At 42.8% G+C, this 19,458-nt stretch overlaps 1 protein-coding gene across 1 annotated transcript in view; it reads right to left on the bottom strand.

Annotated features, from left to right (window-relative positions):
* The window catches only part of LOC148148679 (putative G protein-coupled receptor 139), a 53,487-nt gene that overhangs the window by 14,100 nt on the left and 19,929 nt on the right, over positions 1-19,458 (bottom strand). The window contains exon 2 of the mRNA XM_087992365.1: positions 973-1,060. Within this exon, the coding sequence (XP_087848491.1) occupies positions 973-1,060 (88 nt within the window). The remainder of the gene's footprint in view (positions 1-972; positions 1,061-19,458) is intronic.

Below are 19,458 nucleotides of genomic sequence, written 5' to 3'. Positions count from 1 at the left end.
GTTCTTACACTTCACCCAAAAGGGAAAATGTTGGATCTGTCCCACCACCTCCCACTTTATGAATGCCTCCTGTTGTTCTTCTGTAGATGCACACTCAAGTAGCTGTTCCCAGTCTAGTTTGTTGGATCGTGCTTTATTTTAATAAAATCTGCCTTCCCTCATACAAATTCCAACCCCTCCTGTTTTTTGTGTGGTTGAATATCTTTATTCTTTTCCATAACAACCTCAAAACGGATGCTGTTTTGGTTGTTAACACTGGAATGTACCCGCACTGTCACATTGAACACCTGCCAAAACCTGTCTAATCTGATTCCTGAGAATTAGGTACAGTCCTGCACAATCCCTTGGAGGATCATCTACACATTAACAAAATCTCTCCTGTATACATTTCAAGAAAACCTGCTTGTTCTAATCCCTTTATTCTATGATTATCTCAATTAGCATTAGAAGAGTTGAAACTCCTTAATATAATAACACTATCATTATTTTTACACAGTGTGTCAGAAATTGTTAATGTCCAAAAAACGAAGTCATTACAAGACTCTAGCGAATGGCCCAGGTTAATTTAAACTCTCCACTGAGTGAAACTTCCAGAAATGCATGGTCAGTCACTGTGGTCAGAGCTGCTCCAATTGGCCAATTGGTCATCAGTCTAGACATTTCTATTGAGAGATTTTCCCAGCAGTAACTTCAGTCAAAGCATTGCCCTTCACTAAGGTCTGTTTCTTCTCAAAGCAATAAACTGGTGTGAGAACATATGACCAACATACACAACATTTGTTAGGAAATGAGACAACTTAATGAAATAATCTCAACAATTCAGTACAGTTGAGTCAACAATACAATGTCACAGACTTGGGTGCCTTTAGCAAGCTGCAAAGCAGATTAATATGTGACAAGATAAAGCACAGAATAAAACGACAACCAGTCCCGATACAAACTTACACAATGGCAATTGTAACACCCACTTACCAGGAACACCAATAACAACGAGGATCAGGTAGTATGTTTTCACAATGCTGTCAATTGGATAATGCATTTTCTGCACGAAATGATCTCTCTGTTTGAGAGGTAGGCAGTCTGTTTTCATTCAATTTTATGTGATTACATTTGATGTCATTTCATTTATATGCCGTGGGAATTCCACGGGGATATTCAGGTTGCAGCATCTTTCGATGTATTTATTTTACACAAATCACTGGAGCAGTTAATTTTCTGTTGTGATGTAACACGGTTCACTTGGAAAATATAGGTCACAATTGTGAACGAAAGCAAAATGTGATATTTTTTACACTAAAGAATCTGACATCTCTCAAACACAATCAACACAACACCCAGATCAAGGATTTTCTTCAGTGATGACAAATTCCCTCAATTCTCAATACAGTGACGTTAAGTATCACATGAGGGAGTGCCTCTGTCCTGATGGTCCTATTCCACTCTCGGATGAGGCTGTCCACTTTCATGATGGTTAAGTGATAACAGTAGATGACCGAGGGCATCTTTCCAACATTAAATTAGTACAACATGTGAAACTACAGACTGATACAGCACTTTAATATGATACAGCAGCACAATGTAATACAATGTTTAAAATGAATTTAACACCTCAAGTAATAAACCTCACACCATAGGACAGGACAGGACCACACACTGCTAAAAAAACGGCATTAAAAGAAAAAATGGCCAAACTTACACACAACAGAAAGGACATCACAACACACACCTGGGTTAGAAACCTCTCCCTCAGACAGCTCACAGACACGGAAGGAACAATACTGGCCAAGGGACTCAACTATAACCACAGGGACACCAAGACAGCAGACTTCCTAGCAGCACTAGAATGCACACTCAGAAACAATCATCAACGCCACACTCACAGGAATCCGATTCACTAGAGAGGAAGAAAAGGACAATCAACTCCCATTCCTAGACGTGATGGTACAGAGAACACCGAACGGAGAATTCACCACAAAGGTATACAGGAAAGCCACACACACAGACCAAGTCCTGAACTACGAAAGCAACCACCTCAACACACACAAAAGAAGTTGCATCAAGACACTGTTCAAAAGGGCCACAACACACTGCAGCACACCAGAACTGCAAAAAGAGAAAGAAGAGACACAACAAACAGTGAGACAAAGTATCGTACCCCTGATAACAAGGAAAAGACAAACACACAACTTCAGCACCAAGGAGAGGGAAGCACTAAAAACACTAAGAAATGATAAGAACATAATCATACTACCAGCAGACAAAGGCAGAATGACGGTCATCCTGGACAAAGCAGAGTACATCCAGAAAGTGCAGCAAGGAGGGGACATGAAAGGTCCTTAGTCGGTAGGATTAGGGAAAACCCTAAGGCTTTCTATAGGTATGTTAGGAATAAAAGAATGACTAGGGTAGGAATAGGTCCAGTCAAGGATAGTAGTGGGAAGTTGCGTGTGGAGGCGGAAGAGATTGGGGAGGCACTGAATGAATACTTTTCTTCAGTATTTATTCAGGAACAGGGCATTGTCGTCGATGTGAATACTGAGTCACAAATAAGTAGAATGGATGACTTTGAGGTATGTAGAGAAGAGGTGTTGGAAATCCTGGAAAAGGTGAAAATAGATAAGTCCCCTGGGCCTGATGGCATTTATCCTAGGATTCTCTGGGAAGCAAGGGAGGAGATTGCAGAGCCATTGGCCTTGATTTTTATGTCCTCTTTGTCTACAGGAGTAGTGCCAGAAGACTGGAGGATAGCAAATGTGGTTCCCTTGTTCAAAAAGGGGAGTAGGGATAACCCTAGTAACTATAGGCCGGTGAGTCTCACTTCTGTTGTGGGCAAAGTCTTAGAGAGAATTGTAAGGGATAGGATTTATGCACATCTGGATAGGAATAATGTGATCAAGGATAGTCAGCATGGTTTTGTGAAGGGCAGGTCATGCCTCACAAACCTTATTGAATTCTTTGAAAAGGTGACGAAGGAGGTTGATGAGGGGAAAGCGGTAGATGTGGTATATATGGATTTTAGTAAGGCGTTTGATAAGGTTCCCCATGGTAGGCTACTGCAGAAAATACGGAGATATGGCATTGAGGGTGAGTTGGAGGTTTGGATTAGGAATTGGCTGGATGGAAGAAGACAGAGGGTAGTAGTTGACGGCAAAGTTTCTTCATGGAGTGCCGTCACTAGCGGTTTCCGCAAGGATCTGTTTTGGGACCATTGCTGTTTGTCATTTTTATAAATGACCTGGAAGAGGGGTTAGAAGGTTGGGTGAGCAAGTTTGCGGATGATACGAAAGTCGGAGGAGTTGTTGACAGTGAGGAAGGATGTGGTAGGTTACAGCAGGATATAGAGAAGCTGCAGAGCTGGGCAGAAAGGTGGCAAATGGAATTCAATGTAGCTAAGTGTGAGGTGATTCACTTTGGGAAGAATAACAAAAAGATGGGGTACTGGGCTAATGGTCGGATACTTGGTAGTGTGGATGAGCAGAGGGATCTTGGTGTCCATGTACACAGATCTCTGAAAGTTGCCACCCAGGTAAATAGTGCGGTGAGGAAGGCATTTGGCGTACTAGCTTTTATTGGTAGAGGAATTGAGTTCCGGAGTCCTGAGGTCATGATGCAGTTGTATAAGACTCTGGTGCGGCCGCATCTGGAATATTGTGTGCAGTTTTGGTCGCCATACTATAGGAAGGATGTGGAGGCACTGGAACGGGTGCAGAGGAGGTTTACCAGGATGTTGCCTGGTATGGAAGGAAGATCGTATGAGGAAAGACTGAGACACTTGGGGCTGTTTTCATTAGAGAAAAGAAGGTTTAGGGGTGACTTGATTGAGGTGTACAAGATGATTAGGGGGTTAGATAGGGTTGACAGTGTGAACCTTTTCCCGCGTATGGAGTCGGGTATTACAAGGGGGCATAGCTTTAAATTAAGGGGGGGTAGATATAGGACTGAAGTTAGGGGTAGGTTCTTCACTCAGCGAGTCGTAAGTTCATGGAATGCCCTGCCAGTAGCAGTGGTGGACTCTCCCTCTTTATGGGCATTTAAGCGGGCATTGGATAGGTATATGGAGGATAGTGGGTTAGTATAGGTTAGGTGGGCTTGGATCGGCGCAACATCGAGGGCCAAAGGGCCTGTACTGCGCTGTATTCTTCTATATTCTATATAACTACTTGCAGATACTAACACCTACCAAAAGAGGGAGTTTGACCCCACCCCACAGCTCACCAATAGGATAAACAACACACTGAGGAACCTACAAAAAAACGGACAGATAACCAGGTTTGACCTACAGAGAATGAAACCGGAAAGCAACAACACCCCCAGATTCTATGTGCACAAACCAGACATCCCACTCAGACCCAGAGTATCACTACCAGGGACACCATCACACAAACCGGCTAAAGAGCTACAGCAGAAACTGAAACACTTGATCAGCGGATCCAGACACTCTATACAATCAACACAGGAATTCTTTGATATCACCAGAAATATACACATAGACAAGGAAGAAACCATGGTCTCATTCGATGTAACAGCACTATTCACCTCTATTGACCAAACCCTAGCCAGAGAAACAATAGCCAACCTGCTGGACATACAGAACAGACCACAGGACGTTGAACCTATCAACAAAGACTGCATACTCAAACTACTGGACCTGTGCCTCACAACACACTTCACATTCAACAACCAAATATATGAACAAATCAACGGCACACCCATGGCTCACCCATCTCTGGACCCATAGCAGAAGCTGTAATGCAAAGATTAGAACAAACAGTCTTACTGCAAATTCAAACCCAAACTCTGGGTCAGGAATGTGGATGACACCTTTGTAATCATTAAAAACACAGAAATAGAGAACACACACCGGATCATCAACGTCACACTCACAGGAATCCGATTCACTAGAGAGGAAGAAAAGGACAATCAACTCCCATTCCTAGACGTGATGGTACAGAGAACACCGAATGGAGAATTCACCACAAAGGTATACAGGAAAGCCACACACACAGACCAAGTCCTGAACTACGAAAGCAACCACCTCAACACACACAAAAGAAGTTGCATCAAGACACTGTTCAAAAGGGCCACAACACACTGCAGCACACCAGAACTGCAAAAAGAGAAAGAAGAACACCTATACAATGTATTCGCCAAAAACGGATACCTCCGCAATTTCATCAATTTCATCAAGACATGCCACAACCCAAAGGACTAGCCACGTTACCATACATCAAGAACATTTCTGAACTGACAGCCAGACTACTACGACCACTAGGACTCATAACAGCACACAAACCAACAGCTACTCTCAGACAACAACTTACCAGGACACAGGACCCGATACCCAGCATGAGCAAAACCAATGTAGTGTAATTTTCTGATTGTTTATTAAGCTTATTAAGAAGCAACAGTTTTGATATAATACATTCATAAATTAAGTACCGTAAGTAAACAGTCATGCCAATTGTGGATTGTTCACTGATATCAGAGGGACTAACAGGCTCTTGCTGCAAAATATTTCAGTCTCATTACATTGTTTGTGGGTACCTTTCTTCAGACCATCCGGGGTGTGTGTGAACTCTTCCCTTGGTCATCCTCCTCTCCTTTTGGTCAGTCTTCCACCGGGCTGGTGATGCCTGATCAATGAAGACTTTCCAATGAGAACTGCTGCCTACTGGGTGTGCTTGATGAGAAATGCCCCCTTTGTTCCTCAGTCTATTCTACTCTTTGTCCCGCATAGATCCTCCAGTGTTTATTTGACCCAGCCCCTCTCCAGCACGGAATGTGGCACCTTAAATCTCTTGGCTCCTGCATGGATTTTCCAGCATAATTTGGTTTTTGTCACATCCTTGTACCCAGTGCAGTTATCTCAGTGCAGAATTGGCACATCCCCTGCAGCTTTCCCCTTGCACCACTTATCCTGAGGCCTCCTCTCTGTTCCTGGCCCTCGTTGTTCATATTTGTCAGGGCAGGTTACTTTCTCTGTGTCAAATACCTGTGCTAATTGTCATAGAGCAGCCATTCATGATGTTGGCTGATCATTATCCCCTTGCCTGCCTTCATCTGAGAGTTAGTCTTCCATTCTTTCAAAGAACGACTGCTTCTTATTTTGAAAAACAGCTCCTTAATAGGAGGGTGTGTTTTGCACCAGGTGATTTGTTGATATTAGCTCAATTGCTAGAATTTTGGAAAGCCGAGTACTGCTGTATTACCTGTGTAATAATTCAGAAGACCCAACTGGAAAGAAATATAATTGAACAAAAAGGTAGAGCCACTACTTGTGACTTGCATAGACTAGTCTCAGATCAGGATAGACAGTGTAAAAGACCCGTCTCTGGGTCTGCTTTATAACAATTCCTGGAGCATATATTACTAGGAACTTAGAGCCAAGAGGATCTATAAGGAGAGCAGCCATTGATTGTCCATGGGTCTCGTTGGAGTTATGACATCTATCTATCAACCTCATAATTATATACATGTCAACACCATGCTCGCTCAATTTCCTAGGCTCCTAAACTCCAAGGAAATAAACTCCAATCTGTCCAGGTGCCTTTTCTAAGTAAAATTCCCAGCCCAGGGCAGCATCCTGATAAACCGTCTTGGCACTCTCACTGACATGGTGCAGAGAGTTTTAAGCAGATACTACTGAATGCCCTTTGTGTAGAAGTTCATAATACAAAAGTTTACAAATTGGCAAAGAAGATAGTTCATAAATCCAGCAAATTGATGCACCTCCTTCACATTTGTTTGCCGCCTCAATATACTTAACCTCTGTTATCTTCAGTCCCATGGTCTTCTGTAACTTGTTTTCTGTTTTTATCAGAACCAGAGACTAATACATCATCCATGATCCATTCCATTCTGGCAGATCATTGATTATTTCATACTGTCTGCATTAATGTTCTTCCAGAGCAATGAAAAGGTATAAACATATCATGAACCAGATCAAACCCTCACAAAATATATTAAGAAGATATCCTGGACCCCAACTTTTTCTGTTTTTAAAAAACACAAATGTAAGATATTGTGTTCCAGATGCAATTTGATTGACAAACTATCACATTTGGTGCACAAAGACACTTTATTTGTATTGTATAGGTAAATACAAAACAAAGAAAGAAGGCGAGGAATATCTTAACACTGTTGGAAAACAATGAAATAATAGATTATTTAACTACTAAACAGCAACTGTTTGAATATAGTAAAATTGCAATAGCACACCCTTGGAAAAGGCAAATTGAGTGAAATAGCTTGTGTTACATGCAATTCCAGCAGCAGGGAGAGAACCCCAGCTTATAAAAGACAGAGGAATAATAGCTTTTACATTCAGCTACAACACCCCATACTGAAAGTTAAACTAAAATCCCGGTTCTGTGGGAGCTCGACCCCACCCCTTCAGGCTGCTTCTATTGTTTCAACTTTAAAAAAATCCCAAGGCCTCACGTGCTATTTACTTCATTGACCTGGAACCTACCACTCGTCACGACCATCTCAGTCTCTCTTCATAAAAAAGCTAGGACAAAACTCAACTCTTATAGTCACATACAACAAGTGCTATTCCCAAATGGCATCCACCATGAGTGTAGCAGCTGCTGCTTTCATTCAATTTCATTGTCTGGTATGTATCTTTGTATCTAAGAGATGAAAACCTTTGTTTTGATAGGTTGTGGTCATGTTTCTTCCAGACCAGGATACATCTTCAAAGCCTAGGTAGGTCCTTTCAATCTAGACAGTGTCTCCAAACTTCTTAAAATTTTTCATTTCTAAAGCGACTGCTATTTTCAATAGTGGGATCTTTCATTTTCTCCATTGCACCCACCTTTTGAAGCTATTCTATTTTGCTTTTCAAGCAAATCATTGGGCTGACTGAAAGGTTACCTTGGCAGAAATGAGTTCTCAAAAATTAGCTTGAGGGTAAAATAAAGGGCATTGCTCTTTTCCCTCAGCATTGATTCCACAGTTAATATTCTAATCTGCTCAGGTTTCTTGATTAACTCTGTGTCAATTTCATAATTCCACTCTTGGAGAAAATGAAACTTATTTTAAATGTGCCTTTATCTCCAGAGGGATAATATCTACCCAATGCCCTGTACAAAGTTGCAGGCTAGAATTTTAATTCTTGCTCCTATCAATAGCTGCCTCTGACACGGTCAAAACCCATTCACTTCGGCAGCAAGTTTCTGAACGCTTGGCACCATTTTTTAGATTAGATTACATTACAGTGTGGAAACAGGCCCTTCGGCCCAACAAGTCCACACCGACCTGCCGAAGCGCAAACTTTGGACTGTGGGAGGAAACCGGAGCACTCGGAGGAAACCCACGCCGACATGGGGAGAACGTGCAAACTCCACACAGTCAGTCGCCTGAGGTGGGAATTGAACCCAGGTCTCTGGCGCTGTGAGGCAGCAGTGCTAACCACTGTGCCACCATGCCGCACACGTTTTCCCCTGCTTGGTCGAGGGTGCAGCTATGGGCCACATCCCTGGCTCCACAGGCTTAAGTCGGATAAACTGACCAGATTTATGTTCTGGGAAGGTGGGATACCAGGAAAGGCAACTCCAGCACAAAGAAGAAGCCACTTGCTACAGATGTATCTGGGCTGATGACACTTTGGTGATGGTCGATAAAAGGAAACTTATTTTAAATGTGCCTTTATCTCCAGAGGGATAATATCTACCCAATGCCCTGTACAAAGTTGCAGGCTATAAAACAGTCCAACCCACGACACACTCTGTTCGAAACCATCCACACTACCCACTTAATGTCCTTTATCACTCGGGTAGCCCTCAATACTAACGCAAACCCACCGTGCCATATTTGTGTTCCGGTACTTTCTACACCACCCTTCATAATTCCAATCCAGCTTCACCCAGACCCACCCCCTGTAAAGATGTGAACTTCTACATGCAAAGGCAAGACTTCCAACATTGAGCCAATCCTGCCATTGCCGCAGTTGTGCGGAAAACCTGGCTCCCTGTTTCTTGTGGTGCAGAAAATGGTTTCTCCTTTGCTTACCAAATCCAAAACCACAATAAACTGAACTATTTAAAAGGAAATCGTGCACAACGATAATTCTCCAAACAGAGTGGGCCTATCAATCAGGATTAATATCTAAGCTGACAGACTGGATACTCCTGCCTTGATAAACTCTGGGAACCAAGTAGGGCAAGCTCCTGAAAAGAAACTACATGCTGTTCACTGGTTCAACTGCAGTGCTACACCCGTGAAGGTTGGTGGGGTCACCATACTGTGCAAGAGAGAGGGACATTATTCAAAAGACTTACTTGACAGACACGGTGTATGGGTAATAGATGTGCAATCATAGCATCCTTACAGTGTGGAAACAGGCCATTTAGCCCAACACATCCACACTGACCCTCTGAAGAGTATCCTCCTGCCCATTCCCCTACCTTACAACCCAACATTTCCCATGACAAATGCACCTAACATACAATGGGCAATTTAGCATGGCCAATTCACCAAACCTGCACACCTTTGGACTGTGGGAGGAAACTGAAGCACTCAGAGGAAATCTGCGCAGACACAGGGAGAACATGCAAATTCCATGCAGGCGTCCACCCGAGGCTGGAAACAAACCCGGGTCCCTGGTGCTGTGAGGCAACAGTGCTCTGAGCCTCCGTATTGCCCAACACCCTGGGAGAGTGAGCCAGTTTGTGATGATTGACAATTACCTTCTAGATGTCATTTAAATTTTAAACCAAGCTGCTTGATTCTGATTGGTCAAACCATTGTCCTGAGAGAAGAAAAGAACAGTGAGGGGCTGCCACCTTCTTTTGTTGAGTTAAACATGTGCGGTGCAAGAATAGGGTCCTGTGAAAGCTTGATGCTGAAATAGGAGCACATGAAAGGTATTCTGCAGGTTAAAGAGTACTCTGATTTCCATGGTAGCAGCCCTACTCATCAGAATCCACTTGCCAGTTTCCAATGACACCTAGAAACATGAAGCAGAGGAATAATACAAAGACTACAGTCTAGAACTTCCAGATCCAGCCACACTTAATGTCAGGGTTATCAGTGTTTGTGTCTTGTTAACTGATTAGCCATTTTGAAAAAGTCAAGAATGACAAATATAACTTGATTGAAATTTATTTCTGGTACCTCATAGATCTGAAACAAATTAAAACAGAAAGTGCTGGAGAAAGTCATTAAGTCTGGCACCCTATGTAGACAGTTTGACACAGAATTAACCTGTCAAATCCAGTGACATTTAACTATGATTCTGTCTCTGCAGATGCTACCAGACCTGCTGAGTGTCCTTGGTTTTCCTTCTGTTATGGCAGGCCATTAATGCCACCCTGAAGAATACAGAGGGGTCACTTTGATCGGTTATGTCCCTTCAGCTTGCATGGGGCAATCATACTTTCCATATACTTTTACTTTAGGGGGCCAGTGAGAACATTTCAGAAAAATAAGATATGCTGTAACAGTAAAAGTGGGTTTTATAAACATTGGGAATAAAGTTGACCATTAATGTGTTAGGGAGCAGCAGAATTAACTAACAAAACCTCCTTTTGCCTTTTCAGGTGCGGATCATAGCCAGAATGAGAGAGATTACAGCCAATGCCCTGGTGTATCTAAGACAAAGCGAAGGAGCTGGGTTTAACAAATACTGGAACAAAAGCTGAAATTACTGGTGAAGCTCAGTAGGTCTGGCAGGTCTGTGGGAAGAAAACAGATTTAACTTTTCAAGTTCGGCGACTTTTCATCAAAACTGATAGTGGCTCGAAACAAGTCGATTTTATGCTGAAGCCAAGATTGGGGTGGTCTCAAGATGAGCAGATGGGTGTAGTGCAAAAGAGTGCGATATTCAATAATGGCAGACAGAGAATTATTGATAGTGGATCAAGTCAGAAGAGAAGCTGAGTAAGTGATAATGAGAGCTGTAAGTAGGAGGCAGTCAGTAGGATGTGCTGACAGGTTGTTGCAATATGACTAAAAGTGGGGGAAGAGACAGTTTGTGCTGAAAGCAAATCATATTAGGACAGATCAAGGGTATGGTGGTGCATTTAGAAACATCATGAAATGGAGTCATCAGATTCTAAATATAATGAACTCTAGAGGTTCCAAGGTTCCCAAGTGCAAACCAAATGTTTTTCTTTGAACATGCACTGAGGCTTTCTGGAACATTGCAACAGGACTCAGAAGAGTTTTCATGGGAACACACTGATGTGATGAATTGTTGGACAACTAGAAGCTCAGGATAATCACACAGGCAGTACGTAGATGTTCTGCAAAGCTGTCACACAGACTATGCTTTATCTCTGCATTGTAGAGATCACAATGTGTCCAGTGAACAGAGTAGACCAGATTGGATGAACAACAGGTAAGTCACAGCTCCACTGAAGGACTTTTGCCCGAAACATTGATTTTCCTGCTCCTTGGATGCTGCCTGACCTGCTATGCTTTTCCAGCACCACTCTAATCTGAATGCCTCAGAGAGCTCATCCCATGAGGCCATATGGATAGAGATCAGGAATACAAAGGGTGCACTCACTATAATGGGGTTGTACTCCAAGTCTTCCAACAGCCAGTGGGAAATAGATGAACAGACATGTGAAGAGAAAATGTAAAAATGAAAGGGTTGCTGTGTTGAGTGATTTTAACTTCCTCTATACTGACTGAGATGGGGGAGGGGTGCTTGCTTGGTGCATCCAGAGGTATTCTTGTAACTATACCAGGAAAGGGGTCACACTGCTCCTGGAATAATAATATATCACTATCTGTTATGACAACTGTACCATTCAAGATTGGAGACGGTTACAGAGAGTGGTGAACTCGGCCTGGACAATCATAAAGGCCAACCTCCCATCTATAGAATCCATCTACCAGGCCCGCTGTCAAGGAAAGGCCGCCAGCATTCTCAAAGATCCATCCCACCCTGGCAATGTTTTTCTACAACCTGTGCCATTGGGGAGAAGGTACAGAAGCCTGAACACATGCACCAGCCAGTTTCGTAACAGTTTCTACCCTACAGTTGTTAGAATACTGAATGGACTTGCAAACTCTTAACAATCGCCTGTACCTGAGTTTTTGTTTTTGCCGCTCTATACCTATTATTTATTACCTATGCTACTTAACTCTGTGATCTGTCTGTATTGCTCACAAGACAAAGCTTTTCACTGTGCCTCGGTACACGTGACAATAATTTCAATTCAATTCATAGAGGAATGTATTCAGCCAAGTTACTGAAATTTCGGGGGGAGGTGTATTTCAGGAACAGTGATCATAATTCTGTAAGAGAAAAGTTACTTATGGATAAGGATAGCAAATGTCTTTGGGTAAATGTCGAAATTGGGGAAGGCTAATGTTCACAATATTACCAGGGAATGTAAATTGGGGGCGGCTGTTTGAAGATAAATCCGCATTTGCCATGTGGGAATCTTTTAAAGGCCAGTTGATTTGAATTCAGGTTCAGCATATCACTTTGAAAATAAAGGATAGCCCTTGGATGACAAGAGAAATTCTGAGTTGAGTCAAAAAGAGAAAGGAAACACATGTAAGGTTTATGAAAGTGAAATAAAAGACCGTGTCTTTGAAGAATATCAATAAAGGAGGAAAGAACAAAATAAGGAGTTAGGTCAATTAAAGACACAAGGAAACGTTGTTGGCAAAGAGAATTAAGGAAAAGCCCAAGGCATTTTGGAAAGGTTAAAGAACAAAACAGTCACTCGGGAAAGGCTGGATTCACTTAAGTGGGAAGAAGGGAATTAGAGTTTGGAGCTGGAGAAATGGGTGAAGTCCTTAACAAACATTTTGTATTGGTATCCACTAAGGAGAAGGACATGGTAGCTGGTGAGTTCAGAAAGGGATACATTGAAATGCCAGAACATGTCTTTATATAAAAGCAGGCGTTGTGAGTTTTGAAAAGCATGAAAGTTGACAAGACCCTGATGGGATCTATCACAGAATTCTGAGGGAGGCAAGGGAGGAATTCACCCTGAGCCTTATACAAAACCTTTGTATTGCCTTTAGTCACAGAGAGCTGGAAAATCGTTTAAGAAGGGTAACCCAGGAAATTATAGGACTTACATCAGTGTTGGGGAAATTGTTGGAGAAGAGCCTTAGGGGCAGGATTTATTTACATTTAGAAGAATAATATGGACTTATTCGTGACAGGCAGCAAGGCTTTGTCCGATGAAGTTGTGTCTCACAAACTTGATTGAGTTTTTTAAGGAAAAAAGATATTTAATGAGGACAGAGCAGCGAACGTGGCATACATGGACCTTAGCAAGGCTTTTGACAAGGTTCCTCAAGGTAGACCGATGCAGTCTGCCACATGGGCTCCACGGTGAACTGCTAAAATGGATACAGAACTGGTTTGGCTTTGAAGGTAGTGAGCAATGAGGAAGGGTTTCCCAATGAAGATCTGTGATCAGTGGTCAGGATCAGTGTCAGGACCAGCGTTATTTGTAATATATATATAAATGATTTAGAGAAAAATGGAGCAAACTTGCCAATGACACAAAGATTGGGGAACTGTGGATAGTGAGGAGGATTGCCAGAGGGCAATTGGAACATTGAATTTAATCTGGACAGATGTCAGTGCATAAATTTTCAAATGTCTCATGCAGGAAGAAAGGATGCGGTGTGATGGTATAAACTTCAGAGCTTTATTAACTGGTCATGGATTGAAAGAATCAGTAATAATTCTGTCTGGAATAAAATGTTAAGGGAAAAGGACAAACTGTGATGAAGGAATTGAAAGCAATTAGCCATGCCTGGGAAAAGAAGGAACAGAAGCTACAGAAACAAAACTGTTTGATAATTGGCTGCCTTATGCCACAAGGAGAAACAACTGCCCTGCAGAAGAATTTAAGCAATTAATGACAGGATATATGTGTCTTCAAACAGACAATCAATGTCAAATCTAACAAGGAATTGCTTTACACATGCTGGGGAGGCTCAGTGATGAGCACTGCTGCCTCACTGCACCAGTATTCCAGCCTCAGGCAACTGTCTGTGTGGAGTTTGCACATTCTCGCCGTGTCTCTGTGGGTTTCCTCTGGGTGCTCCGGTTTCCTCCCACCATCCAAAGATGTACAGGTCAGGTGAACTGAGTTTTGTAAAGCATGAAAGTCGACAAGACCCTGATGGGATCTATCACAGAATTCTGAGGGAGGCAAGGGAGAAATTCACCCTGAGCCTTATTGCGAAACCAATCTAAAGCCCATCTAACCTGTTCCATTTTCATCCATATATTTATCCAATGACCAATGAAATGCTCTGAAAGTTGGTGAATATACTACTGTTGCATGCAGGGTGTTCCACACCCCTACTACTCTCTGAGTAAAGAAATTACCTCTGACATCTGTGTTATATATATCAACCCTCAATTTAAAGCTATGCCCTCTCATGATAGCCATCACCAAGTGAGGAAAAAGGCTCTCACTGTCCATCCTATCTAACCCTCTGATTATCTTATATGTCTCAATTAAGTTACCTCTCAATCTTCTTCTCTCTTACCAAAACAGCCTCAAGTGCCTCAGCCTTTCCTCATAAGACCTCCCCTCCATATCAGGCAACATCCTAGTAAATCTCTTCTGAACCCTTTCCAAAACATCCACATCCTTCCTATAGTGTCGTGACCAGAACTGTATGTAATACTCCAAGTGTGCCTGCACCAGGGTTTTGTACAGCTCCAGCATGACCTCACGGTCCCGAAAGTCAAATCCTCTACCAATAAAAGCTAACACACTGTATTCCTTCTTAACAACCCTATCAACCTGGGTGGCAACTTTCAGGGGTCTGTACATGGACACCGAGATCTGTCTGCTCATCTACACTGCCAAGAATCTTCCCATTAGCCCAGTACTCTTGATTCCTGTTGCTCCTTCCAAAGTGAATCACCTTACACTTTTCTGCATTAAATTCCATTTGCCACCTCTCAGCCCAGCTCTGCAGCTTATCTATGTCCCTCTGTAACCTGCAACATTCTTCAGCACTATCCACGACTCTACCAACCTTAGTGTCATCCGCAAATTTACTAACTCATCCTTCTATGCCCTCATCCAGGTCATTTATTAAAATGACAAACAACAGTAGAACCAAAACAGATCTTTGCAGTGCACTATGAGTAACTAAACTCCAGGATGAACATTCCCCATCAACCACCACCCTCTGTCTTCTTTCAGCTAGCCAATTTCTGATCCAAGACACTAAATTACCCTCAATCCCATGCCTCTATATTTGGTGCAATAGCCTACCATGGACAACCTTATCAAACACCTTATTGAAATCCATATGCACCACTTCAACCACTTTACCCTCATCCACCTGTTTCGTCACTTTCTCAAAGAACTCCATGAGGTATTTGAGGCTTCACAAAACAGTATTGACTATTCCTGATCAAATTAGATGATAGATCCTATCCCTTATGACCTTTTCCAACACTTAACCCACAACTGAAGTAAGGCTCGCTGATCTCTAATTACCAAGGTTGCCTCTACTCCCCTTCTTGAACAGGGATAGTTGAGGGAACTTGCTCTGCAGTCAGAGGAAGTAGGGGAGGTTCTTAATGAATACTTTACTTCAGTACTCACTACTGAGAGGGACCTTGACATTTGTGAGGACAGCGTGAAACAGATTGATATGCTAGAACAGGTTGATGTTAGGAAGGAGGATGTGCTGAAAATTTTGAAAAACATGATAGATAAATCCCCTGGGCCAGATGGGATATACCCTTGGACATGAGGGAAGAGATTGCTGCACCTTTGCGATGATCTTTGTGTCCTCACTGTCCACTGCAGTTGTACCAAATGATTGGAGAGTGGTAAAGGTGATTCCCTTGTTCAACAAAGGGAATAGGGATAATGCTCAGAATTATAGACCAGTCAGCCCTACATCTATGGTGGGCAGGTTATTGGAGAAGATTCTGAGAGACAGGATTTATGATTACTTGGAAAACCATAATTTGATGAGAGATAGTCAGCATGGCTTTGTGAGGGGCAGGTCATGCCTCACAAACCTTTAAATTCTTTGAAGATGTGACAAAATACATGGATGAAGGTAGAGCAGTGAATGTAGTGTACATGGGTTTTAGCAAGGCTTTTGATAAGTTCCCAGTGGTGTTGGATTGGACTTATCGAACACCTTGCTAAAATCCATGTGGCACACTCATCTATTACACAAACAGTGGGCATCCTCGCACTGGGACTGCAGCCAAGGGCGGAGTTAAAGGTCAGAAACAGCGCTGAATTTGCTAATCATGACTAACAGGCTGAATGTACACAAATTCTCTAACCTTGGCAAACTTTCTCTAACCTTCTCTAATGGCTCCTTGCATATTCTTAAATGCAGATTTTAGCCTAAACAAAACATTCCTATGAAAAAAAACAAGGGTATGGAATGACATGCGTAACTCGATGTTTTGGAACGTCAATAAGGCAACACCGATCAAAGTTCGGGTGACTAGTCCAATGAATGATGAAGAGTTAATGATCATTTCAGTCAATTGTCAATATATTTTAAGTATAAAAGCCCTATCATTTTCTCTGTAAAAGTACAAAAAACTTAGAGAGAAATTGAGAATTACTTTCATCTCCCTCTCTCAAGTTTTTTGCCAAGCTGCTTGCAGTATTTTTAATAAAAGCTGGGTATTTTCCGTTCAAAAGCTCTGTTGATTTTTGTCAAGTTTGTTGACTTAGCTCTCACAGATCCCTGCTAACTTAAATCCAATTTGACACTGGTAGGTTCATTCAGAGAGTAAGGAGGCACGGGACACAGGGAGACCTGGCTGTCTGGATATTGAATTGGCTGGCCCATAGAAGACAGAGGGTGGTGGCAGATGGAAAGTATTCAGCCTGGAGCTCGGTGACCAGTGGTGTTCCACAGGGATCTGTTCTGGGACCTCTGCTCTTTGTGATGTTTATAAATGACTTGGATGAGGAAGTGGAAGGGTGGGTTAGTATGCTTCTGCTGACACATAGCTTGATGGATAGTGTGGAGGGCTGTTGTAGGTTGCAACAAGACATTAACAGGATGCAGGGCAGGGCTGATAAGTGGCAGATGGAGTTCCATCTGGAAAAGTGTGAAGTGATTCATTTTGGAATGTTGAAGTTGAATACAGAATACAGGGTTACAGGCAGGATTCTTGGTAGTGTGGAGGAGCAGAGGGATTTGGTATCCATGTCCATAGACCACGCAAAGTTGCCACCAACTTGGAAGGGTTGTTAGGAAGGAAGGCTTTCATGAGCAGGGGGATTGAGTTTAAGAGCCGCAGGGTTATGCTGCAGCTCAATAAAGCCCTGGCTAGACCACACTTGGAATATTGTGTTCCGTTCTGGTTGCCTAATTATAGGGAGGATGTGGAAGCTTTAGAGAGAGTGCAGAGAAGATTTACTAAGGTGCTGCCTGGACAGGAGGGCATGTCTTATGATGAAAGGTTGACAGAGGTTTTTCTCATTGGAGCGAAGAAAGATGAGGGGTGAATTGATAGATGTCACCTCTCTATCTTATAGGTGTTGAGAGGCATTGCTAAAGTGGATAGCCAGAGACCTTTTCCCCATGGTGGATACATCTATCACGAGGGGGTGTAATTTTAAGATGATTGGAGGAAGGTTTAGGGAAGATGTCAGAAGCAGGTTCTTTACACAGAGAGCGGTGGGTGTGTGGAATGCACTGCCAGCAGTGGTGGGTGAGTCAGATACATTAGGGATATTTAAAGCAATTCTTGGATAGGCACATGGAAGTTAGTACAATGAAGGTTATATAAGTTAGTCTGATCTTAGAGTCGGATAAAAATCCGGCACACGTGCAATCCTTTCTATCGGAGAAATGTTGTGAAACTTGAAAGGGTTCAGAAAAGATTTACAAGGATGTTGCCAGGGTTGGAGGAATTGAGCTATAGGGAGAGGCTGAACAGGCTGGGACTGTTTTCCCTCGAGTGTCGGAGGCTGAGGTTTACAAAATTATGAGAGGCATAGATAGGGTTTCCCTGGGGTGGGGGAGTCCAGAACTAGAGGGCATAGGTTTAGGGTGAGTGAGGAAATATATAAAAGAGATCTAAGGGGCAACCTTTTCACACAGAGGGTGGTACGTGGATGGAATGAGCTGCCAGAGGAAATAGTGGAGGCTGGTACAATTGTAACATTTAAAAGGCGCTTTGTGGGAATATGAATAGGAAGGGTTTGGAGGGATATGGGCCGGGTGTTGTCAGATGGGACTAGATTGGGTTGGCATATCTGGTCAGCATGGACAGGTTGGACTGAAGGATCTGTTTTCATGCTGTACATCTCTATGAGGCTATGACTCTTGCATAGGCACATGGAAGCTGGTACAATGAAGGATATGATCTTAGTTAGTCTGATAAGATAAAAGGCTGGCACAACATTGAGGGCTGAAGAGGCTGTACTGTGCTGTACTGTTCTGCGTTCTATGTTCTATACAGAGGGACCTAGAGGTATACATGTTTACAGCGCACTGGACGTGGCAACATAGTGAATAGGGTGGTCAAGAAAGCATCTGTAATGCTTGCCGTTTGGGTGCAGAAGACAAAAGATGCCAAATCATGTTGCAGAGGTTTAGAACTTTAGCAAGGCCACAGTTGGATTGTTATCCACAGCTCATGTCACCACAGCTCATCCTCCACCAGAAGGATGCGGAGTTTGGAGAGGGTACGGAAAAGGCTTACCAGGATGTTGCCTGATTTGGAGGATATTAGCTCTGAGCAGAGATTTGACAACTTAGTTTGTTTTCATTTGAACTTTGAAGGATGAGGGACAACCTGATCTGATTACGATTATGAGAGGCATGGATAGTTGGAGTCTTTTCTACCCAGGGTAGAAATATCAATTACTAGGGGACATTGGTTTAAGCTAAAAGGGGAAAGATTAGATTGGATTTCCGACAGTGTGGAAACAGGCCCTTCGGCCCAACAAGTCCACACCAACCCTCAAAAAAGTAACCCACCCACCTCTGACAAAGGCTCCTAACAACTACGGACAATTTAGCATGGCTAATTCACCTGCCCTGCACATCTTAGTAATGTGGGAGGAAAAACCAGAGTACCGGGAGGAAACCCACGCAGACACGGGGAGAATGTGCAAACTCCACACAGAGAGTCGCCTGAGACTGGAATCGAACCTGGGACCCTGTGAGCCACTGTGCCGCCCCATGCCGTGAAAGGTTTGAAGGAGATGTAAGAGACAATGATTTTTTTACGCTGAGGGTGGCAAATGCCTGGAATGCGCAGTCAGAGGAGGTGGTAGAAACAGATACTGTCACAATGTTTAAGAGGCATCTTGGCAGATGCATGAATAGTCAAAAAATAGAGGGATATGGAGCTCAGAGAGGGAAAAGGTTTCTAGTTTGGACAAGTGTTTTGTGTCAATGTGGGCCAGAGGTCTTGTTCCTGAGGTAATTCTGTGTTTTGTTTGTTGTATTTAGACAAGTAATCGCTTTCAATCACCATAACATTGAGTATTGGAGTGACGATGTCATGTT

This window comes from Chiloscyllium plagiosum, unplaced genomic scaffold (genome assembly GCF_037043375.1).
Source record: "Chiloscyllium plagiosum isolate Xiang-an unplaced genomic scaffold, Cpla_swu_hap1 HiC_scaffold_12, whole genome shotgun sequence".
NCBI lineage: Eukaryota > Metazoa > Chordata > Chondrichthyes > Orectolobiformes > Hemiscylliidae > Chiloscyllium > Chiloscyllium plagiosum.
The sequence above is the reverse complement of the archived record's forward strand: the minus strand, read 5'-3'. Positions and strand labels throughout refer to the sequence as shown.